The 26021-nt window shown below is 41.5% G+C and overlaps 1 protein-coding gene across 5 annotated transcripts in view; it reads left to right on the top strand.

The window, feature by feature from the left end:
* casz1 (castor zinc finger 1) overlaps positions 1-26021 on the top strand; it is a 77828-nt gene that overhangs the window by 34614 nt on the left and 17193 nt on the right. For 3 of the 5 annotated variants that reach the window (XM_040152602.1, XM_040152600.1, XM_040152603.1), the window contains exons 2-7: positions 9041-9601; positions 15364-16183; positions 18309-18374; positions 21001-21097; positions 23662-23826; positions 25465-25637. In XM_040152602.1, coding sequence (XP_040008536.1) covers positions 9041-9601; positions 15364-16183; positions 18309-18374; positions 21001-21097; positions 23662-23826; positions 25465-25637 — 1882 coding nt within the window. The remainder of the gene's footprint in view (positions 1-9040; positions 9602-15363; positions 16184-18308; positions 18375-21000; positions 21098-23661; positions 23827-25464; positions 25638-26021) is intronic. The other 2 variants (XM_040152604.1, XM_040152601.1) reach the window with 1 other exon arrangement.

The raw sequence follows: 26021 nt of genomic DNA, 5'->3' as shown, positions 1-26021 counted from the left end.
CACATTAGGATGCGCACGGGAAGTAACCTCCTCTAAAGCGTTCATTATTAGATGCATGACAGACCTGAATATTTATAAAATAGGTTTTAATAATTAATAGCAGCAATCTGCTCCCGTAATTCATCAGATTTGCACTTCAACAGAGTATCCGTTTTCACTTTAAAATAATAATAAGAGGAATACTAATGTTGCAGAAATGTAAAACGGGCAGCTGGATAGAGCGCAAATAGGCAAGTGCTCCATGTTCACTTCTGAGGCTTTCCTTTAACGTGTCACTTTTCAAATAAAATTACTTTTTAGTAGTCAGTACCGCACCGTTTTGTTTGAAAACCTTCGGTTGTTTGTGCTTGACAATTTAGTGAGTGGCTTCTCATAAATGTAGCAAGTCATGAAGATAAAGATGCAGGAAACAAAGTGGGTTTGGTGTAGAATGCAAAAGTAGTTGCTGTGGTTTTATCAAAAGCAAATTTATTTGTTTGAGTCAACTTAGCAGCACTTCCTTTTGTATACTGAGACCCAAAATAGACAGCATTCTTTTTTCCTGTAAAGCAGCTTTGCTTGTTTCATCGTTTCACAGTCATTTTTCTTTTTTTTTTTTCTCTCTTATTCTACGTGGTGTTTTATCACACCTTCAAATTCAGTCACAGTACATTCCTCCATCTACTGAACTCCCAGAAACAAGAATGTTCCTGTTTTAGGTGAAAACTGCCACGTTTAGTCCCGCCTCCGGTTTACATTGAACTTTTCGGTAAAGCACACTGTTTTAGTGCTGTCACTGACACAGTGGTTTGTTTATCCTCACTGTGGATCCGTTTTCCCTGAGACTGTAGAAATGTCAGTGTGCATATTTGACAGTGTGTGTCTCAGAGCAAATGATGTGACCTGCGGCCACTAGAGAGAGAGTAGCAGAAGGAGCACACAGAGCACAATGCCCTGCTGTCTACAACCTTGCAAGCAGGCGTGCAACACACAAGTACACTAACACACACACACACACACACACACACACACACACACACACACACACACACACACACACTTACTATTGGTTCCAGCCACTTAACATATGTGTTTACAGTGGATTGTGCACATACCCACACTTCTCCAGCAACACACAGACACACATACTCTTTAAAATGTCATATATCATCACAACCCTGTTGTCACTTCCATCCTGCTGATCAGAAAAGTAAAAGATAACAAACTAAAGTTCTGGCAGGAGAATCATAGCCACAGGGTCTAAAAAATGCAAATCCCACGAGCAGGAAGACTCATTCTCATCACTTCCTCTCTTAGCCCTACAAAGAATGTATTTTGATCAAAATTTAATTGTGCTTCATAAGAAGAACACACTGAACATTGAAAGTGTAGAATGTAATAAAAAGTAAGTTTGAAAAAGCCTCAGGTTGTTAGCGAGCCATGGCTCATTCTCGGACAGGTAGACAGCCTACCCAGGATGACATTTTAAGGGGCACCTGTTATTCATTCTACCACATATAAAGTCCAAAAGAGGAAAAATCTGTCAGGCAGAGCAAATCTTTTAATGGTAGCAAGGGATCGATGTTGTCAGCGCAGGCGTCCTGTCTGGAAAAGCATGCTTTTTTGGGTTAATGTCACCTCCTTCTTCTTTTTCAAGGAGAGAGAGAGGAGAACAAGAGCAAAGGCAGGAGAGAGAGAAGGTGGGAGAGGGAAGGAGGTCAGCGAGATCTGAAGCAAACGTTCCAAACTAGGTAGAATTTAGGGAAATTGCTTGAAAAACATTGACTCACACTCTCATTTACAAGGTCCCCGTATCTGAAAAACAAATTTGAAACATAACCTTGGAAATCAATTAAGAAGTCCCTGGGAGCTTGAAAAAAAAGGGGAAAGGTCCACCCTTCTTTTTCCTTTTTTGCCCCTCCCTCCATTTCTTTTTCTCTCCTCCACTTAACAGGGGCTTGGGACTGCCCATCAAAACACTGCCTTGTGTGAGGAGGCTTTGTCAGCGGGGGCTTTATTTAATTTTTTTTAACAGCAGAGTGCCTTATATGCTGTCAAAATGTCTTAGGAGTCTTATTAAAGAAATGCCACAGCTCATTTCCTTGTAATGCAATTCATATGCTGGTGAAAGGGGGCATGTCTAAAGATCTAAACAGCTTTGCTTTTTAGGCTTCACATTAGGGGTTATCTGTGAGGGCTTGTCATTGATTGACATTATCTGGCCTGACAGGGCCTCATATCAAGGTTAACCTCATGGACAAAAGTGCCACCCACACGGACACACATACACACTCTATCACCCACACTCGTAGACATATAAGACACGCTCTCGTCAACTTCCTGTTGAGAGGGGTGCTACGTATGTGCGCCCGCTTCATCTGTGTGTGTAAGCCAGGTGGAGATTTCCAGACTTAATTGATAACTAATGGAGCGGCGTGTGCTGAGTTTACCCTGGGGAATTGACACTGTGTGTGTCTGCGTTTGTGTGTCCCGTGGAGAGATAGAGGGGGTAGGTGATGGTAAGAGGATGGGGATGACTTACTCAGCAGTGTAGCTCCGGATTCTGGTAAATTAAATATGGCCCCAAAGATAATGACATGGAGTTACACAAACCAGTCCGGGAGCTCCTGACCTCTTAGATGAGCAGGCCGTTCACTTTGCCACAGAAGAAAGTGTGTAACTAATGCTCATATGAGCATCATACACACACTCACACACATCTCCCCTTCTCCCTCCCAACAAGCCACAAAGGCGAAGAGAGATCCCCGTGACCAAAATACAACTGAAGCAGTTAATCTGTACAGATATTAGCTCAAGGGCCCTTGAGAGGTGCACCACTGAGCCCCTTCTCCACTGTACTACCCAAACTACCTTGCTGCGGCACCAAGCACAGCAATCATGAGGGAGGGACACAGGGGTCGTCTGCTCATTTACCATGGCGTTTGGCTTATCAAATTGCACTCCCGGTGTCTTAAAACTGAACATGGGAGCTGAGCTTAAAAACAAAGCTGCAGGAATGAATTTTCCTTCTTTCAGTCTGTGGAAGCATGGGACTGTGTTCTGTTGTGTATTTTCTAAGGCCCAGTTTTTTCCCCCTGCGACACAAACAGTCAAAACTTAAGTCTTCATCTGGTGCCAGCTGTGAGTCCAGATTTGATATACAATTTTAACCAGTTAGCTGTGCGTCCCATGAATTACCCTAAGCAGCAAACTGAATAAAAGTTGGCTGTTTTGGTACGTAGCTGTCAGAATGGTTCTTGTCACTCATGTCAGATTTTTTTTTTTTCTCCCTTAGACCAATTTAGGTTGCTTGTCCTCTGCTCTGGAAAATACCATAATTACCCTGTTTGTGATGAAGGCGGAGGGCGTATTTGTCCTTAGATTTCTACTTTCCTGCCTGATTGCCCTCAAGTTCAACGTCTTTCCTCTTCCGTCTGCACTTGAAATATACATTGTTTTCCTCAGCCTTTGTCCTGTGCAGTTACTGCGTGTGTGACTGGGGCCATTTGTGTCTGTCTTTGTCCTACAGTGTCTTGTTTGTGTTTTGCGGCAGTGTGACGGGAGCGTGGCACTTGGCTGAGGGCTTGCGTTTGATAACAGCCCGTGGACGGAGCTGAAGTGAAATAGTCCAAATGGGTCCTTCAAGGTCGGCACCCCCAGAAAGACAGCACACAATGTGCAAGGTCACATTCTAGACTAAAAGCAATAAGTGCTTTATTGATAGAAAAAAAAACAACAAGCAGGCAGATGTGCAACCAACTGATTAATAATAAAATAGATTTGTGAGAGAGAGGGACGGGGGAGGGTAGGGGGCAGGGGAGAGAAGACAGCTACCTCCTGACTGTACATCCGTGTGTCTGTGTACTGTATGTGTGTGCCTGCATGCATGCATGTACAGTATGCTTTGCAGCAAAACATTGATCTTGAAGCGGAACCTAAAAAAATCCATTAGAAATCCAGTGGTTAAAAAAAGAGAACAAAATGTGACAGGTTGGTGCTGGTGGCAGTTTCCCGAGCACACAGGCTCTCTTCATGCCTGAATCATTTCCTATCATCACTGCAGTTTGTGTGATCTGTAAAGTACATTGTGAAAGCACTGTTTAAAAGAAGATCACAAGCAACTCGCTTCTCCTGTTTTGACAGTAATCTGCGTATCCTATATATGCGTATCAGTATCATGTTTTATGGCAGAGACAACAGTCACTGTAGGTTCCTTTTTTCCATTCAGTCACTTTATGAACAATGTGCCTTTTGTACTGCACCTACTGTGCTATTATCTTTTTATGAAAATAAGCAGAGGGTATTGGACTGTCGTCATTTTTTATATGCCTTTATCGTTCTTTCTTCTGTTCTCTCTCTATCTCTTTTTCCTTCCCGTCCCCAACCTGGCAAACCTGCCAAGTGAGTAAAGCTCCAAAGTGGATCAGTCAGTGGCAGATTTAGATTTGAGGTGGGGAAAGCTAAGTCCCAGTCCCAGCCAAACCTGTCTCGTCAGGAAGACTCTGAGGGACAGAAGGGCTGGGAGTTTTCCATATGCTCTATCAACCCCTTCCCCTGAGTGATCGCCTATAGTAGTCTCCCCCCACCCTTCTTACTCCTTGTTAGTGTATACCCGCCTTTACAGCCCCCTTCCTAAATCCCTTCTCAAAAAAAAACTTCTCTTCAGATGTGCCCACCCCCAAACCCCCATCTATCAACTAGTTGGCAATGGCATTGTTTTTAATCATCAGAACCTCAAAATTATTATTATCGCTTCTGATGCGGCAATTAAAACTTCAGGTCAGAGGCACAACGAGCGGTGATCAGCCGCCGAGCTGAGAAGTTTTAATTAGACGATCAGAACCATTAATGCACAAAAAAAAGGTGTGCGCTGGGAAATTAACGGGAACGTCTTAATCAGGGTTAGCGACTCCGAAGAGGAGTCAAGTGAACAGAGAGCAAAAAACAAATCATTTCCGCACCACTGGGACAAAACTCAATTAAATATGCATGCGGAAAAATGGAAATTTCTCAGCATCGGCTGCACTGACTGTTGGAAAACTGTGGCAAAATCTCACGGCGGGGTCGGCGACCTGCTTATTGTTATTCTTGTGTAATAAAAATGTGAGAGGGGCCAGATGCTGGGGTCTGGGTGTCGTGGCATAGTTGTCCATCAGTGGCTTTCCGCTTGACTTCCTTGCAGCTGCCGCAACCTCTCTACCATGCAGGGGAGAGAGAGAAAGTGAGAGAATAGGAAAACATTCTCTTCCTGCAAGCCCTAAATTTACAAAAATAAAAACATTTTAATTTTCAAGTGTGTCTGTCCATGTTTGCCTGTGTGGCTCAGTGATTTCCCTGAAACACACATGCACACTTACTCCCTCACACACACTACATCTCCTTGACAGCCAGAGACACAAAAAGTTCACTGAGCTACACGCAGGGAGCTGCAGCCTTCTCGATTAACCTGCCAAAGGTTCATAAAGTTATAACTGCGCTTTTTTAAAGAGCTAGAGCAACTCTCGGTTGCATATTGTAAAATAATCCTGAGCTGAGCAGACATCTCCCAGACCCTGTTTGTATTAATTAACTCCTGATATTGCGGGGGGTTTGTCCCTGTGTCAGTCATGTTGAAACTCAGCAGGAATCTGCAACAAGCCCTGTACCTGTGTTTGATTAGGCGAAGAGATAAGCTTCAGTTTAAACAAGCAATATCCACCTCTCTTATATGGACCCTCCTGTGTGCTCACTCCATACAAACTGACAACACAGCAGGGAGTCGATGTGTTTATGGTGCAGCACTGCATTTTGAATGAACAATAAAGTCAGGGTATTTAATTTTCTATATGTTGGGTATGTGATTTTCCATTTTCCATAAGATGATTACACTGGCATTCTGGATGTAAGCCGCCTCTTCTTGTGTGTCAGAAAGAGGTAAAGCCATGGCCCTGCCAGTCACAACTATTGTTAACTCCCACATCCCCTACCCATAGCGGCCTTGATTATAGTCTGTGCACGTTCACACAAATAATGCACTTCCAACAGCGTTATTAGGATTTGAAACACCACTTGATTGGGCATGATATCATTCTGGCACACAAACAGAGACTCTGCATCAAAAACCAACAAGACCTGTGGGGCTTAGAGCTGTGGAAGAGTAAGTTTGTCAGTGCGGCAAGCTAGACTTAAACACAAGCTGTGTCATCCAGCGCTGACAAGAAACAGGGCCCAAAAGAACTTGATGATGCACTTATTTTTGACTGAAGATGAAAAAGAACCTGACCTACTCCAAATGTATTCAAAATAGTTTCTTGACTTTTTCCTCAGGTTTTGGCCTTATACAGACAGTACATGGCACTCCTTTGTGGCCCTGCACTGTTTCCAGTAAAAATAGTGTCACAGTTAACATAAGCAGTTGGAAAAATTAGTTTCAGCTGTTGTGTTCAAATTCAAACCTGCCTGTTTTTTCCAACTCCCAGTGCTTACTGAGGTGTCTCCTCCTTGACAATTAGCACACCAGGCTAAAAAAGAACTGTAAATAATGTCTAGTGCATGTGACAGTGTTGTTTTTCTTTCTGATATTCATTAATAAGGCAGAATGCTTACTGGACTCTCAGGGAGGTGGGGGAGTTGGTCCCAGAGGGAAAAGTTGTTCTTTCATGTAGGTCCCCACAGATTTTATCTCATTGTATGCTATCATGCACACAAACGACTTGAGGTAAACAGCTTAGTGTTACCATAGCAATCCCTATTGTAAGCAATGGCAAAAAGCTGCTGTGGACAGAAACCCTCACCATAAATAATAGTTTAGACAGCTTCCATAAACCATTGAACCATAGCATGTTCCTCCTCTGGGGAAGCTCACAATATTAAACTTGTTTTAAAGCAAGCCGTACCTTTAAAAAGAAAATACTGAATATGTGCTTAAGATGTCTGTTAATTCAGTTAGAGGCCTCAACCGGTAGCACTTGGTCCTCTACTCACGCTCCTTATTGTTAACAGAAAATCATACATAAATAGGCACTAATGGCAAGAAACAACTGTATAGGGGTCATTTCCTACAAGGAGCTTGAGATTGCAATGGAAAGGAAATCAGTAGTTAAAGCATGAAATACTGAACACGGTAAACAGAAAAAATGACCTCCACTGCAACACCTGGATGACCTCAATCTTCCTTTGGACAGTATTTCTATTAAAAAAAGAAAAAAAATTGAAACTTTATGTCTTCTACTTCCTTATAGTTTTTCCAGCTGTTTTTTTTTTTGTTTTGTTTAAATTGCTGTCATCTAAAAGGTGACCCTTTCACCCCTGCCTGCGATTGTCTACAACTAAATTGTACAGTAATGTGCCGCTGATATACTGCCCCCTCAAAACTACATAATTCCTGAAGTCATTGTTTCAGAGAGGAAGCCTGCAATGTAAATACAGTAACTGAGAAAGCATGTGTGGGGAGCAGGGGTTACATTGTCTGGTGCTGGGGTTATCAGTAAACTCCTTCAAATTGTATATTCTCTAATGATTCCACAGCTTTGCAAAAGAAAATGAAAACAGGATTTTATGTTGCACCGATGTGATTTACATAATGCTGGCAATGGCTCACACATGATTGTGCTTGGCTTTATGGCTGAGGGAAAATGAAGAGGCTCGTACTCATTGTTGTAGAAAGTGAATTGAGTCTTTAAAATAGAACTTTGTTACCTCTGATATGGCACATTTGTCTCTGCTGAAATGGTATGTCCGTAGCTCAGTATAGTCTATTATCTTACTCACAGTGCAGCTGAGTTAAGATTCAATACAACTTCACACAAGAAGAAATATCTCTGCTGTTGCATGGTGTTTAACAGTTATCACAGAGCCTCAAATGACAAAGTCTTACATACTACTGAATAAAAAGGAGAGACATGGTTGTCTGAGCCCTGGTGATTCTACAACTTCTATTTGATATTATAACTACTGTTATAATAGCCTCCTCCTCCTTTTCAAAAGTTATTTACAACTTGATAAAGATCTGGCCTTGATTTTGAGTCTGGAAAATGGCTGTTGGAAGGTGAACTTTGTCGGCTATGGAAATCAAGTGAAAGGTAACAGAGTGCAGTTTCTGCCCTAAAAAGGCAGCTCTGGATATGGAATGCCACAGGCAGCTGTTCCTGCCTCATCAGAGGACATGTTATAAAGATAGACCCACTTGGGTTGAAATAATGCCACCCATTCCTGCCCCAAAGCACACTCTATCATGCTCTATTGTTCAGGGAGGCCGCACCGGGAAAAAAAATGTTGAGCCTGTACAGTATGTCTTTTTAAGTAAAGATATGTAAAGGACAGGAAACACAACATTTTTTTGTATTATGTACCCGTGTTACTCTCTTGGCTAGATCAACAGTAAAAGACAGTAGAGTTTAGAAGGAGCTTATATACACGGCATATTATTTTCCTGTTAATAAAGTGAAACCCGCAGCCTCTACACGAACAGTTATTGAGTCTAATCCCAACGAATGCCGACATGAGAACACGGCTCCAAAAAGCCCAAAAGTGCTCAGCATTTTTGTTCCACATTATGACAGCTTTAATGCTGAGCAGCCCCCCACTCAGTGGAAAGACCACAGCCTCTTGAGGTGAGAGTGAAGATAACATTTCAGTGTCTCTATAGCACTGTCATGTGAAGGATTATGTAGCCGTGTATTTGCTGCTTGTAGTACCGTAGGGGGTCTGATACCTATCTGCCTGTGGTTTCAGCTGCCTGTGCTTTTTTTTTTGCTTTTTTTCCACCTCTGCGTTAAACTAAGAGCTGACCGAAGAGGTGTGACTTAGAAAGATATGTACAGTATCTCTGTGTGTCATTCTAGTCTTGTGCTGTTATTGTTAAGTGCTTTTGGATGTTATTAATAGCAGCAGTCACTGTTGCTCTATGTCAGTTTGTTTTTCCATGGTGATGTTTAAAATCAGTACAAGTTACTGACACGGAAAAGCATTTCTGGCCCTCAGTTGCAGGGAGATATATTTCTTAAACTCTGACTGAGACTCTAATTATGATTTTTGACTAATTTTATATTTTTTTTGTTGTTGTTGTTCTTGTTTCCATCAGCTGAAAGGAGTTTATGCACTGAAACGACCTCAGGAAAATCCAAGATGGCCGCCAAAAGGAAAGGTGGCCTAAAACTCAATGCTATCTGTGCCAAGCTGAGCCGCCAGGTGGTGTTCGACAGCAGCTCCCAGAATGCAGAGGGAGACCAGAGTGTAGCAGAAAACAGTGAGCGTGGCAGTTCACACTACGATGACAATGAGACCAACTTCCCCGAGAGCCTGAGCCTAAGTCAGAGCCTAGAGGAGGACCAGAAGAGACGCGAGGCCATCGAGAAGTGGGTCAACGGCGAGTACGGCGATGAGCCGCCAGCTCCTGAGGATGAACAGGAGCATGAACTCAAAGTCAGCAATGACGAAGATGGCCCTCCTGAGGGCGTGTACATGGTACAGCCCAAAGGCTGCAGCGATGAGGAAGACAATGCAGAGGAGGCAGAGCCTGTGGCGGGGTCTCAGGATGGCAGTTATCATGACGACAAAGAAGCTGAAGAAAGGCCTTCAAAAGACGACACCTATGTGCCGCCAAGCGAGGCCCAGAGTCGCCAAGCACCTTTCTCCTCTCCAGGTACATTTTGACACTCTGCCCTCCCTGCGACGTCCCTGCCATACTCCGATTTATACTTCACCCTTTTCATACATCTTAAACCAACACTACCTTTGCCCTTCAAAACATTCCACTCCATAGTATTAAGGGGCAAAGGCTGAGATAAAGGGTGGATGACATTGCCACATCTACATAAGCTTAAGTGTGCCCATGATAGGAAAGACACACTCTAGAGTTACATTATGAATAGCAAGTGACATTATTACCCTAAAGACAGATTCAGCTGGCAGGCTGGGGGGAAAACAGTAACTTGTCAGTGTGTGGTTAACTGTACGAAGAAATTCATAAATGGAGTAGGCTTACAACGTAAGGCCGTTTATGCACTCTCCCAGCAGCTGTGGGCCAACAGCGCATGGCAGGGCCAGGCTAAGCTTCATATTACACCCAGGATTACATATTGAGTCTTTGATTTTTCCCTAAGCCCACTAAACTTAGCCACTGCTTCAAGCTCCTCTATTACATGGAGTTGTAGTCTGCCTTGGAGGAGTGCGTTTTTTTCACAGTTGTCCAAGAGATCAGTTGTCAAATAAAGTCAGAAATAGGGAAGTTATATTGCAGTGCCATATCACGCTTCAGTAGGTTATTGTCTTCTCACAAACAGCAATGGCTCCATGTATTTATTGTTAGCTGACATGAACATATTTTAATAAATTCCTTAATACTATGTGCTCTTGTAAATGACTTATAATAACCTCTGTTTAATTGTGACATGATGTTCCTTGGGTATAATTCACTGATTATCAAATAGATAAAGCTGGTAGAGACTTCCAACAGTCACACTGAAGTAGCAAGCGTGTGTGTTAAGAACACAAACAGTCTTTTAAGAAAGTGCCCTTTACAGTTATGCACTTTGTGACCCTTGAAACTAGACGCATACGCACTATAGCAGAGATTGGCCTTTGTATAGCAGAAGTTAAAAAACAGAGCTGTAAAGAGGAGAAAAAACATAGCTTAGTTATATGAATAGATAAAGCCTGTTTTCACAGACAACCAGAGAGGGGAAAAAAACAGCTATTTGCAAGTGAGACCGGTTGTTGTGGTACAAAAACAAGTTTTGTTATGTGCTTGCTCACCTCAGTTTAACAGTTTTTTGGTCTTTCATCTAGGTTTAGGTATCTACCTCAGAGTCATGTACACATGCTCTTTTTGTCGTTATTTCTTTTTGTTTTTGCACCAACTGTACAGCAGTAGCTCTGGCCACACAGAATTGGGGGCAGGGGCTTCTCAGAAAATGAAGCAGGTTTCATTTCAGAGGTAAATGAAAAAGGCTTTGTGGTTTTAATTAGTCATTTTGTGTTTATTTCATGGCCATAAAAAGCCTGTCTGTAAATATGTATTACTGTTGTGTAGCAGGCCTACACCTTTCTCTCCACTGGCTCCTTTACTACTTTACATCTCACAACAAAGCCAGAGTGTTTGAAGACTGCAGGGAGAGCATACTGCATCAGTTGCAAATCTTGTCTTGAGTGTGTTTTTTTCAGAGTTGCTCTTTGTTGATTGTAACTAGGGCATCTATATTGCCATGTTTCTGCTCAGCTCACAATTAAAACATTTTTTTCCCTCTCTCTCTCTCGCCGCTGTCTTTCAAAGGCTGATGCGGAGTGCACATAATTATGCATATAAACATAGTGGCTTAATTATCTCTCACAACATCAGTGACAATGTAATTAACAAACATTGCAAGATCAATGAGAGAAACTGCGACCTTCAAAACATTTAACTCCTCACATTGAGGCATCGTGCGGATTTTCCTATCAGTGCAAAACCCAAGAATACTTTTCCTAGATAATTTAGATGTCGCATTAGAGCCCTCATAAGCCAGTCAATGGAAAAACCAATGAATAAAAACTATGAAAGCACTGACTGAGATGCTCATAGTGATGGATCAAACAGGCTTGACCATGACTTCCATTTGCCATTCTGGGTTCACAGTAAAAGGTTATTGTTCATTTCAAGCTATTTCAAAGCCCTCTCTATTTACTGCCTGTTAATTAACTAACCAAACAGCGAGAAAGTTTGAAGCTCTGTAAGGTTTTGTGTGTGTCAAATTAGTACCAAACAAATGCACATACTGTCATTTATTCAAACCAACTCTTTATTAGGATACCACTGTCCATTTAAACAAAACACACTTAAACTAATTAACTAACATGAACACAAATTGCATTTTAAAACTCTATTTAAATTATTGTACCATATGAAAGAATCCCACTTTTCAAAACTTTGCCTGACTGAACTCCACTGAGAAGACTGCACATTATTAAAACATTTTCTTAAACAAATGGTTTACATTGTGCATGTGTGGTTCAAAACGGACACCCTTTAGAGGGTATTCAAACTCTAGATTAGTCCATATATAGCCACTAGCATGCACCTTTATCATCAGCGACACCTCTGCCTCTCAGTCCTGTGAGTAGAGAAGCTATGCCACACCGCTGGCCATGTTTGGTCAGCCAAAAGGAGATATAATGCCCATCTGTTATCATATCTGGGAGGGAAAATGTGGCCTAATTGCCTCAAATATAGACAAGGCAGGTCTGTGTCGTGTGTTGGATTTTGCTTGCCTGAAGTGTCAAGATTAGGAACCACTTCTTTGTAGATTTTTTTCGGTTGTCACCAGAGAGAGTGCAAAGGGAAATGTCAGATGTGTTAGCAAAAAGGAGGAGGAGTAAAGGAAAAAGAGAGGTTTATTTATTTATTTATTTATGGGGATGGTTGGTAGCTATAGCGGTGGGGCCAATCTCACCTTAATTCATACACCACACATAGTTTCCCACTTGGTGTCACATGATATCATTAAGAGGCAGCCAGATAGGGCTTGAGTAGAAAACTCATTTACATGGTGTTTCAGAAAGGTTATCTCCTGTCGGTCCCAGTCATAATCCCTTCCAGTCCAATCATTTGCCTTTCATTGATAGCATGCCACATGAAGAAAGAAAGAGACTCGGCTAATTTTTTGTAGAAGGTGATGATAATACTCTAAGCAAATAGAACATAAGAAAGGGCCGTTGGTGTGCCCATGACAGAAACCACTAGTCTCTCTGCAATAATTAGCAATTGACTCTGCAACTAAAATTAAAGATGTTTTCTTTTATTTGGTACCTACTCCAAAGCAACAGTCAACGGGCCTGAACCTATTCACAGTCAATACAGAATCAACTGTGACATACATTTTATACAGGTGATAAGAGTGATTTTTCATTGGGAAATTTTGAAATATGATTCCCATTCAATGATGTTTATTCTACATGCTCTTTTTAAGTATAATTCTTCAGTCAGTTAAGTGTAGCTCCACTTTCTGACTCATACTGGTGTGGGTGGGTCGGCCCTAACTTTAGAGCTATATGATATACTGTGACCCGAGATGCCCTTATAAATGCAGTAGCAGTAAAATCCGACCAAGCACTAAGGTTATCAACACCTAAATCAAATAAGAAGTATGTTTAGCCAAATGATAATTTAAATAGACATGTTCGGATGTATTTCTAATGATCTTTCATGCCATGTACTCTTATCAGTTTACTAGCTTAAGGAAAACTAAAACTTAACTATAGAATAAGGTAAATTGTGTTGGACTATGCAGTAAAGTAAATATAATGTAAACTTGTATATGTATATGCAGTATGTCACTCTGTGGTTTCAGTACATGTGAAAACATGGTAGATTTGACAAGATGATCTGTGGCAAACATGTGCCACATGTTTCCTCTCAAATACCTGATACATTTCTCTTAAATTTTTCATGCCCTTTCGATCCATGAGATACTCTTTCATAGTGATTCACCGCGCGGAGGAGCAACCCCAATGCAGCGAATGGAAATTTGGGGATTATTTTACATGTTGCGCAGGAGATGTGAAAAGCAGGGCACAGTGACTGATTTAGCAATAACTGAGAAATCTGAGACAAGAGCAGAAATATTTGTGTATTAATTACCCGAGTGGTAGGTGATATTACCTCTCACCAGGTCATGTGTGCATTGGTCATATAGAAAGCATAAAAATTTTTTTTTTTAAAAAAGGATTCGAATTCTGGTCCTGTGTCTGTGCCAATGATGAGTTATGATGGCCAAAGGGTTTAAATGACCCAGGTTAAATCATCTGGTTCATTACCAGCATGTCTGTTCTTGTAGCCTGCCTAACATGCAAACGGACAGAATGAGAGATTTTTAGATTGAGTTGGCTCACCAAACACAACCATTTGGGGAAAAGCTGCCTCAGGGGTCCTTCCTGTCTCTGTTTTTCTTTGTTTAACTCTCACATACCCTTTCTCTGTGCCATTACCCCTTGCTCTTCGTCTTTATGCAAAGCTTTGTCCCTCCACTGCTTTCAGGCCAAATCATTTTTCCCTTTTCCCCACTTTCTGACGCCTTGCACTAACCTGGATGAAAGTTAATGGGCCAGAATTAATCTCGACATAATGCAATTAAACTATACATTGACTATATTTCGCTATGTCCTTGGGGAAGTTGTCCAATTTAATGGACTCTTAAAGGAAAGTGATGTTTCAGTTCACATATGTGTAAAAAGAGGAAAGGATTCATTCTGTTCACTTTTGAAGGTGACACAATAATCATGTCATTTTAAAATACTTTACACCAAGCTTCATAGGACATTTTATGAAATTCACTTAACATGCCATAATTTCTCTGCAGGTAGTAGTGATAGTTCTGTCATTAACGTTCAGCATCAGTCATCATGTAAAAGCTGTATAAACAGATTTTTTTTCAAAAGTTTCTTTTGTATATTTTTTTCTCAAATATGGTCCCTTAAGCTGGTTACTAAGATGTGATGCTCTTAAATGTAGGATATTTGTTTAAAATATTACCCTCAAAAGTAATTCTCTTATTAAATTTGATAGCATAACATAATGAGAATAGAAAATCAGAAAAAAAGTTTGTTTATTGAGTATGTCCTTTGGTACAGTCACTTGCAAATTCTGCAGAACTGTCTTATAGTGCAACCAAAACAGGAAGAGCATTGCCTCAGGCAGCTTGTTTGTAGACACATAAATACACAGCAGGTACAGATGTTGATTTAGCTTGCAGTGAAGAATCACTTTTCCTGTGGTTGAATTTACTACAGTTCTGAAGTAACAAGGATAATGGCATCACATCAATCATAAACCTTCATTGTGCAGAAAAATGGATACACTATAATGTAGTAGATGTAGTTCTTCAATTTTCTCAGTGTTGCAGTGTGTTTTGATCAAAATGCTGAGGTAAGATAGCATTGTTTCATTAATTGGACCAACAAAATATATTCTACACTTTGAACACAAAGCTACTTTGCCAGATTAATCCATTTATAACCACATATTTTATGCCAAACAAAAAAAATAAATTGTCGAATACAGACTATCAACTTCAGGTACAAAGCAAAGTGATAGTATAACAGCTGCTGAGCGAACATCGCTCAATATGAAGCAAGAGGGACTGATTTAGTGGCCTGAATTTGCCTACTGACGTCTTGAGCAATGGGTTAAGTTAAGTGCAGTTTCAATACTCAAATGAAAAAACAATCACAGTAATATTTGTATATGCTGTTTTAGCAAGTAAAGACTTTATTACACTAATGCCAGACAGCACCAATGAGGTACTTTAATGTTTACTAAACTTAAAACTCATTAGGTTTTCAACTTAACTGGTAGCAGCTTCAAAAGGAAAAATATGAATGCAGTTGAATTATACATCTTACAAAGGAGGTCTTTTCTGTTTTTCTCTGCAGGAGAAGCATCTGCCCTGCGAGACTATGCAGCCAACACCATGAATGAGTTTTTGGGAATGTTCGGTTATGATGACCAGCAGGTAAGGGATGAGCTGACCAAGAAGATCAGCTTTGAGAAGCTCAAAGCCGCTACCTCAGACCCCTCATCCCTCAGCAGTGAGGAGGCCTCACGGCGTGCCCGCTTCTCCAAATATGAAGAGTACATTCGCAAGCTAAAAGCCGGCGAGACCCTACCTTGGCCCATGCACGCTTCCCCTCCCAAACCAGATGACCTCAACTCAAAACTGGCCCAAGACAAGAGTGCTACCATGCTCCAGACCTCCGGGTGCCTCCCAGGGGCCGAGGCACAGATCTACCCCTCCAGCCTGGACCACAAACAGCCAGGAGGACCTCAGCTGGGCACATCTCAGCCACCCAATCCCTCTCACATGCAGAACATGGCGTCCCGAGCCTCCAAGTATGACCTTGAGAACGTCAAGTTTCTGCACCTCTTCAAGCCTGGTGAGGGCAACCCTGACATGGGCGGTGCCATCGCGTTTAAGACTGGCAAAGTGGGCCGCCCTTCGAAGTATGACATCAGAACAATTCAGAAGCTGATGCCAGGAAATACCGAGGCCTCACTGATGCCCAATGTCCTCGCTACAGCCCCAGGAAACCCAGGAGCTCCTGGCGTCCCCACTGTAGGTGCAGCTGGAGCCAGCATAACTCCCGGGCTCACAATGGACCAGACAGGACACATAAGCTTCAACGCCTCCGACTACCTAAAGTCCAGCTTTTCCAAGACTGACTCCATCACCACAGGCACTGTGTCCTCCGTCAAGTAAGTCTGCTCAAACATTGCCATATAAAATTAGAAAGCAAACAATGCTTTTAATTCGTTTAAGTACGTTTTTAATCAAAAAATTTTTTGTCAAAAATACAAATAGATTTTCTGATTTTTAGTATACCTAAATCCTGTCTAAAAATATTGTGCAATTGTGCAAACTTTTAAGGAACTCACTAAATGTACCATATGGTTACATTGCAAACCCACTGCGGAGAGGCCATTCAATTAGATTAGTTAGATTTGTCAAATCTGATGCGGATTGCGTTTAATTTTTTGGACGGGCTGGTCAAGTGTTTTGCAAAAACAATTTAAAATTTTAGAATTTTCTGTAGATGCAAATGGATATGGCCTAGATGGATAGATATGTGGTTGACCGCGGAATCTGGGAAATATTTTAATTTTTTATGTTTCAGTTCAGCAGGTTTGAGTGAAAAAGTGTAGCTCTACATATTGTAAAATGGTGGCACTATCCACAGAAAAACAAATGAGTTACTCCTTGGCCGATGAATTAAATTAAAAAATTAAACGTACGTGTATATATATGTGTGTGTGTGTGTGTGAGTGTGTGTGTGTGTGTGTGTGTGTGTGTGTGTGTGTGTGTGTGTGTGTGTGTGTGTGTGTGTGTGTGTATTGCACCATAACAATGCATACCCGAAATCTGCTAATAAATCACATAACCTGTCATTAAAATTCCAATTTAAAGTTTACTGGTGGATTGAAAAGATTCCAAGCTCAGAGTTCTGTCTTCTTCATACTGATAGTCTCTCAGTGGAACACCTTGGAGCTAATGTGAAGCTCACATACACTTAACTGCTACTGTGAGTCAGTTAGCCTAACGCAAAGGTAATTGCTACCTTTACAGCAGCCAACAGGAATGTAGTGTGAAACCGCGCATAGCGCCCAATAGATCCACGACATGATGAGTTGAGAGGGCACATGAAGTGTTTACTCGCTGTAGCACTCCATGGAGACTGATTTAGCACAGTCATCGCAAAGTGACTGACTTCTTTCGTTTGGCTAGGGTGTAACAACTCTCCCTTTAATTACTTTGGAGCCATGACTAACCCCCTGGCGAGTCACAGGGGCCGACTCAACACTGCCTGACGAGTGCACTTTAAAGGAAGCAAACGAGGGGTTTGGGGAGATAGCCTACAGTTGTGTGCACTACCAGTAGGAAACAGCTTCCAGAGTCTGTTTGATTGTTTTTGACCTTGTCTGTAGTTAGTCAAGACCTATCAAAGACACTGTTCAAGAGCCTTCAGGCCCCTCTCCCTCAGGCTTTGGCCTTTGTCAGGTTGGGGCTCAGTGGAGCTGCAAGTTTCACTAACTGACCCAGTCTGGTGCTTGTATACAGGGAGGAGAGGGGGTGCTAGGGAGAATGTCTGGCAGCACATCCTCCCCTCTGGGCCAGATTAACCTCAGGTCATCCCCTGTGTGGAGCATGCTAACATGGAGCTAAATGCCATTCCTGAGAGGGAGCAAGCAGAACCAATAACTGTATTATGACATCCACAGACAGTACTGCTACCAGCCTCATGAAGGGAGTCAAATCACAGGTGACAAAATGCCCACAACAATCCTCAGAATGCCTCTGTAATGCGATAAATTCAGCTTGACTTTCTGTTTTGAACTAAATTTGATTGAGTTGAAACTGGTTCTAAGTCAAATAGCTTGATCCATATGCATTTGAAGCTGCAGTGTTGTCTTACATCTTTGCTTGAACTGAGTCCAGACTGATTGAAGACAACTTGACATCAGCATTAGAGCCAAGGCCCTTAGAGATTATCAGAAAAGACTTTTTCAGAGCTTTTCTTCCACATCCCCATTATCCAGTTTTGCATCTGAGCACTCACCAAAATACCCCCATAAAAGATTAATGTCCCTTTGCTCCTGCATTTTGCCTTTCATTGGTTGGGAGACCATGCATCAAAGTGTGCACCTTACATCCCTGATTCATATGGCACATGAAAACGCTGTTATGCCACAAGAAAATGTATATTGATAGTCCAAAGTTTGGGAGCGGCTTGTAAGTAAATATTGTGTCAGTTTGTTTTTATTAACAACAGGCAGACCAACCTCACCATTAATCCTGTCTCTTTTGTGTTTGCTGTTGCATTAGGAATGGCCTGCCACCAGATAAACCCGCCGGCGACGACATCAACCTCTACCAGAAATATATTGCCAGGTATGCAAATCCCTCAATGTGCTACACCAATGAAAAAATATACCCAAAATAGAGATGGACCTTTTTTATGATAGTGTGTTTTATTCAGTGATGTAACTAGATTGTATACTGGCATGAAAATGTTGTGCGTAGTAAATTAATTAAGAAAGGACTCCAATTTATGTGCTGAGAGGAGGTGGGGGGGTTAAGAGAGAAAAATGGTTTTAATGGTAGCTTACTGTAACTGGTTGAATAAATGCTCACGGTGTGTATCGCACTAAAACACTAAGGAGAACATAATTCTGTGCAACTCTGTACTGTTAGTTGTGACTGACACACAGAGGATATGAGCTTAGGCCGGGTTCTTCTTTAGTTCTGCAGTTTACTGTTGGGCACACGAGGAACTGGCTGATCTAAAAAGTCAGTCATTCACACCAACAGAGACAAAAACATCAGGGGAGGGGAGGTATCTTTTGTTTCAATGGGCACAGAACAATGTCCCCCACTCTGGATTAATTTTGAGCTGACACTAGAAAGGTGATTATCACGTTTGTTTATTCCGTACAAAAAGAAAGAAAAACAGAATTTGAAAAGCCAAAGTAGCTTTGGCATTAATGATTACTTCTCCAAGCCATAACATGAAGGGCACAAATCAAAGCCTTGGCACTGACAGACACACATCCTCTTCTCCACACACATACACACACACAAAACCCCTTCCTTGGACTGATTACATTTTGCAAGAAGATTTAATTAAGGAATTTTTAATGAGGCTTCTGCTGGCACTGCCAAGAACTGTTTTGATATTTGCACTGCATAATGCATAAAATTTGTCTAAACATCTCGGCAGTTGATGCACGGGGAGGCTGCAGATAAGCCCAGATACAGTTTCAATATCCGTGTTGGGGTTGGGAAAAAAAGAGAAAGGAAAGAAGAGTAGGGAGGAAAAAAATGGAAAAGGAGGGCTCATAAAAGGGCAAATGTAGCGCAGAGAGGGGAGGTAGAAGCGGGGGATGTTGCTCCTTAGAGCTAGGGCTAATGAGTGCACACTAATACTAAAAACCAGCTTTGTGAACGTGTTCGCACCCAGTCCTTGTGAAAAGAGAAGAAAAGTTCTTCATCTCCTAACCCAACTACAGTTTGATGTTTTAAAGAGCTTCCCTGGTAGTGTTTAGTTGCAGTATTCACTCTTTAAATGCTTTCATGCACCCACTATTGCCTCGGCACTTTGATCTGTGTATCTCTATTGTAACTGGAGATGCGCTGCAATCTCTGTATCGTGGCGATATTAATATTTAATCTGCTGCTGAATAGCAGCGGCCCATTAGGCCCCCTGACGCGGCAAGTGGGAATTGTCCAGAGGCAAAGTGATACAGTTGGGCAATGAGCAGAGGGGTGGGCCATATGTCTCAGGAGGATGGGGGGGCTTTGTGTGTTGATAAGTGTAAATGTGTGTGTGTGTGTGTGCATGTATATGTACGTGACAGAAGAGTATAGAAAACACTAATGTGTGGGGCATATGTTGCCTTTATTCCATACATGTAGTTCGACTTTGACTGGTTTGGTCTTTTCTAAAATATCCATCAAACCTTTCTAAAGCCCCGTCTACTTCCATCAGCATTTTCCAGACTCACGCATACGCTCACACAGCCAACTTAAAAAGTGTAGTGGATATACCATTCAATTAACTTAATGAACTCAGCAAAGTGATCTGTAAATGCAGCTCTGGGATAATCCTAACAAGGAAAAACAGAAAGAGAGATGGAAAAAATATTACTTAGCCCCCTTTTCCCCCTCTCCTCTGCACTTGCAGATGGAGCTCTTGGCAGCAGCAGTGCAAATGTTTATTTGTGTGTTTTCACTGGTAATTGGAGGATTTTAACAGTCATCATCGTCAGGCTTATAATCACCACCGTAAAAGTGGTTGTACTGTAGCAAGCAGCAGCCTTTTTTTTTTTCTTCAAATAGTGCCAGACTAAAATCTGTTTTTTTTTTTACTCCAGATGATTGTGAAAGGGTTTTGGGTGAAAAGTAGACCGAGATGTTCCTACATCTCAGAGTACCTGATCCTTTTCCTCACAGAGTAAAACTGTGGTTAACCTGAAAGAACTCTGCATTGATTTGACAAGGGTTTTCACAGCGTTGAGAAATAAAGTAGTTATGTGGCGTGTGAATGTGTGTCAAGGGAAAGGGTTTCAGTGTAATAAGTGTCTCTTACGGCTGCTTTGGAAATAAATGGAGCTAATTTGGCTGAAATTGGTGTGACAGACGGGTAAATTGTTTCAGCCGTGTGGAAAGTAGAAGTCAGTTTGAAGGTGTGAGCTGTGTTACTTTGAAGGTGAGACGAGCATAATGCCTTTGAAAACTCTTTCACCTGCTTTATTTTGAGCTGTTCTTTGAATTTCAAATAATTTCTTCACTAATCATTCTTCATTTGCTGTTAATTATTTCTAAATCACACTGACATCTTTTCTAAGCTGCTTTATCAGTCAGCTTTTTCATCCCTTACTGTTCTCTGTGTGATAAGCTCTTATGTGTTCCCAGGTTTTGAACCAGTCTTAATGTAATTTATCCACTGCTCTGTGTGGCTGTATTTTAACAGCCACAAGCCCAACTGTTGAAATGTGTCCTGTGACTTGGTTTTCAGGTTCTCTGGAAGTCAACACTGTGGGCACGTGCACTGTGCCTACCAGTACAGAGAGCATTACCATTGCATGGACCCTGAGTGTAACTACCAGGTGAGCGTGAGTACTTTATCACTTTTTTGACCACCCAAATACACATTCAACTTTTTGTCCTGTATGCGGCAAACTGTGCCTCACGGTTCAGATTCTCAAACAATGAGAAAAATAAGACAGTGTATTTGTTTCAAGTGCCACCCTCACTAGTTAACACCAGCTAGTCAGCGCTTATGATGGATTATTTATTCATAATAAGGTTAGGTTAGGTGTTTTAAAGCAAAGCATCCTCTCTTTTTTCAGGACATGACAAAGGGAATGTGGTGCTCCGAGGATAGACAAACAGGATAATGTGTCATATTTTCAGCTGTGGTCACACCCAGCCACAGTTTACGAAGCTGAAGAGTTGATTGGCTTTTGGTCTGTCAAGCAGGTTATAGGCGTTTACTCTCGTTCAGTTTGCCGGCATCTTCAGAGCACAGTTGGTCTTTGACAGTTGTCCTTTTATCACAGGGGATAATTGTGAATATTCTTGAAATATGACTCTTCTTTTAATCTATGTGTTCTTTTTTGTAAAGACATCTGCCAATGACTTGGAGCCTGCCTTTAATCCCCTTTCACGTTATTAATCTTGTCCTGGTCCCAGGAGTTGTCATGTATGTCACAGGAAGGAGAAAAAACACAAAGCAGATCATAACACAGGCCTTGTGTTTGCTGTAGCATATGGCCTGAGAGAGTTAGACAAATACGGGCAGATTTGTCAAAGATGTCAGAAATCCATGCACAGCTAGTGCTGTGTGTGTTTTCCTTCCTTTCTTAACAATTTTCTGAATTAAGCCATCTTCAGCTGTAATCTCCTTTGTCTGCTCCTGATCAAGAGAGATTAGCGCTCAATAAATATTGTTTATGTGGTGAAAAGCGTTACATATCTAAGCTTTCATTTTCTGCATGAATCCCACATCACAGTCTGATGACACACATTCTTGGAGGAATGCAAAGGAAAATCATTTCATGTCATTATTTAAAGTGTTAGTTCAGGTTATCATGGCAATTTCCACGGTCGGGTCCACATTTCTCTGCTTTTCGTGTTGCGTGGAAACACAGATATGCTTTGGAAGCCAGTTCTCGGGATGTCAATACCCTGAAAAAAACAGGCAGGCAGTGATGAGCAGCCCCATTCGAAGTGATAACTCATGAAACGTTACATGACACACACTCCTGGAATATTATCCCACTGCCAGCCTGCGGGCGATTGGCTGAGTCTTAACATTCTCCTTTCATGGGCTTGTACATGGGGGAGAGTGTGCATCTTGCCACACTAGTGGGAATCCTAAAATAAATGTAGCAAGTGGCTCCCAACCTTCATCACCACTCAACTGAAAATGAGATCTTTTTCCCAGTCAGCTCTCTCCATGGCCTATTTTGGACAGCTTGATGGATCGAATGTACCATGACCGCAGTTCAACTTATCTTCCGGTCATCATCAACCCTTAGATACCAGAAAGCCCAAAGCCCAGAACTGAGATGAGGTCTTTTCAGGTAAAATATTCAGAAAGTGATGGATCTAAAGCATTCATCAGTTAGATTAAAAATCCTAATGAAATATTTGCACCTACAGGAGTCAAACATCTCAGAAATATGCAGTGGGAAACAGGCCAAGAGCAAGGGAACAGCTGTGTGAGATCTTAGCTTTTTACTTGTGCGCGAGTGGAACACATGACACAAAGCAATTACCCTACTTTGTACAGCAATTAGTTGCTTTTTAGAACAGTTTTTTCTGATGTTTTTTCCCTCAACTGGAGATAAATATGGATTGAAGAACTGTCTCATTGATTTCCGCTTCTCCCGTTGCAGTTTCTGTTACATCAGCTTAAGTCCAATTACAGCAGATTTGGTTGCTGCAGGTATCTGTGGAGTGACTTTTCTGTCTTCCCTTCTTGACTCCTGGGTGTGGGAGGGATTTTTTATTTATTTATTTATGTTGTAATTTTAGAAGGCAGGCCTCTTAGCATATTCACTCATCACTACAGGCAGAGCCGGCACCAAAAGTGAGAGTCAATGCTTTAATTAAAAATGGAATCATATCTCAGTGAATTGAAAGGGAAAATGTTTTTTGGTTGGCTTGTTTGTTTGTTTGTTTCTGTTGTCTTCTGTTTTCCCCTGTGCACGTCTGAGAAACCATCTGCATGGAACATAATTTTTCCAGAGTCAGAAACATCAGAACTGTGATCTTGCATGCCAATTGATTCATCTTAATTAAAAAAAAAATATTTTGGTGGAAGAAAAAAATTATGTAAAGACAGAGTGTGTATGGGGAACATACTTCACGTTTCATGTTTCCTTTCAAGCTTCTCTTGTACTCAGAAAGTTCCAAAGCCTTTGGTGCAGCATTTGGATAGGACATAACTTGGAGATATGCAAAGTAAATCAATAACCACAGAACGCATCATATTTAAAGACACCCTGGCCCTCTCCATTGCAGTGTGCACAGCCCTCCCCAACTCCCAATTGGCTCCTAAATGTTGCAGCTGCTGCTTCCACAGAGTTAAAGTGACTTGGTGCTGATTCTGTGACTGGTTTAAATAAACACCAACCTGTTGCTGTACATTTTTCCCCCTCCCGTTTTGCAGAGGTTTACCAGTAAGCAGGATGTAATCAGGCACTACAACATGCACAAGAAGAGGGACAACTCCCTGCAGCATGGATTCATGCGCTTCAGCCCTCTGGACGACTGCAGTGTCTACTACCATGGCTGCCACCTCAATGGAAAAAGCACCCATTACCACTGCATGCAGGTACACTACACAGGCTCACACCTCCTATTTCACCTAAAGACATACCCACAATAAACCCACAAACACGTACAGCAGGCAAGCATGTAGGCACATGTACACACACGGAAACAGACAAATACGTATCTGCAAATACGGTCACACAGGCTTAAGCATTCCATACAGTACAAATAACCAACATCTCACCTATGCTGATTAAAAAATGTTAAACATTATTGAGTTTACATTCCAGAGCCACACAACAAACGTGGTAATCGAGCACAGTCCATTAAGAGCCTTAAAACAACTTTTTTTGTGGCACTGACATGTAAGGGCAGTATAAAGCCGGATAAGGCAGGTAAAAAATGAGTTGCAGAGCATTATGATATAAATGATGCCCAGATCTGGGAAATGAGGCCACTCATAAGACACACACAACTTTATGGTGTTTGACAATCACACAGTTTACCTGCATCTGTGAAGTGGAATTACAGTCCCACACATTTTCCACATAAACCAAAGTGTCTTTAAAGAACAGTTTGGCAAAACGTGTTCTTAAGTAAATAAAAGAAATTTGAAAAAGGGTGAATACACGTGAGGCTGCTTGTGCTTTCCCCACCTCTTCACTCTCTCACTCCTTAATTGGCATGGATAAAATTCAGTTAGGTGTTTATATAAACTACACATTTTTCATCTTTTAGTACCAAGCAGCCTGTTGAAGATTGTTCCCTCTTCTAGATTTGTTTAATTTTTTACATCTGCTTATTTTCAATGTGTCATTGTGCCGAGAGCTTTCTCGCCGGCAGGGCAGCAGTGCAGCGGAGAATGTCTTGAGATATATTCTTTTTTAAACCCCTCTAACGGCGTAATTGTTATTAGGACATTTCAGCCCTTGTTTTAACAGTCCCTGAGAACCTGCAGATGTTGGCATCGGCTCCCTTGATTTAGGGGGGAAAAAAACAGAGTGGCATTTTTTTCATTGTTTGACTCAATATGGAGAAGTTACCCGGTTTGTACAAATGAAAAGTGCCAGGGATGATATACAATTGCTGCTTTTAATTCAAACATTACCTGTTTTTTTCCCCCTCTGTTGGCTCTGAGGGCTCCTGAGTACCAGAACATTTTAAACTAAAGACCAAGACAGCCATCTTACTCCTGTCTGCTTTCCCCCCCCCCCTCCACCTCTGAAATTTGTTCTCTGAGTTACAGTAAGTTTGCGGTGATTGCACCGTCATACTCCAAATCTGAAATTTCATTTTCTGAAAGGCAGCTTTGCCAGGAAGATACTGTAGTTTCATCTTCCTGCTGTGACCACTGCCTCTTTCAGTCAATTATTTCTTTTTTCCAATTGTCACAATGACAAGATTGTTTCCAATTCACAAGGGTTTCAGTTGAAACTTGCACTGCTCCAGTGTGCCTTACAACTCATTAAATTGTGAACGTGAGAAAACAACCTTCTTCTTCTTTCATTTCTAGGCCACTAGCATTTTCTTAACCACAGTGAGCTCCTTTCTCTATGACTTGTACAGTATATCAGATCTCTTTAAAGCACCGCATTTTAGAAGTTAGCTTTTCTCAAACCATTCTTGCAAACTGAAACTCTCATGTCTGCTGTGGGCCCAGATCTTTTTTTCAATTACCATGCTTTGTCTCTGCTTTTAGGTGGGCTGCAGCAAGGTGTACACCAGCACCTCAGATGTCATGACCCATGAAAACTTCCACAAAAAGAATGCCCAGCTGATCAACGATGGCTTCCAGAGATTTCGTGCCACTGAGGATTGTGGCACAGTAGGGTGTCAATTCTACGGTCAGAAGACTACACACTTCCACTGCAGGTGAATAGGCCTAATGTGGTGGCTGTTTCTCCACAGGATTTTTTTAAAATATATAAAGCCTTCTTTAAGCATGAATGCATAAACACTTTTAAATATTTTAACTTATTTTTTCAATAATTAAAAAAAAGAAACTACTATTATTATCAGAGTCTGTAGTGACTTACATGTGACCTAACACTTAGCCGCAGAGGCCCATAATAGCAGTTTGCATAAAGAAGCCAACAAATCATAGCAGAAAAAGAGGAATATAGGCACATTCCTTTAATGCAGAGAAAATACATTATAGGCAGCACACAGTGTAATATCAGAAGTGAAATCAAGATGCAAAATCCAGCTTCCTATTAGTATTTCTTAACATCACAGAGTCACAGTTGGAAGGAAGAA

The sequence above is a fragment of the Xiphias gladius genome, chromosome 18 (genome assembly GCF_016859285.1).
Source record: "Xiphias gladius isolate SHS-SW01 ecotype Sanya breed wild chromosome 18, ASM1685928v1, whole genome shotgun sequence".
NCBI classification, from domain to species: domain Eukaryota; kingdom Metazoa; phylum Chordata; class Actinopteri; order Istiophoriformes; family Xiphiidae; genus Xiphias; species Xiphias gladius.
Note: the sequence above shows the minus strand (reverse complement) of the source record. Positions and strands in the feature narration are given on the sequence as shown.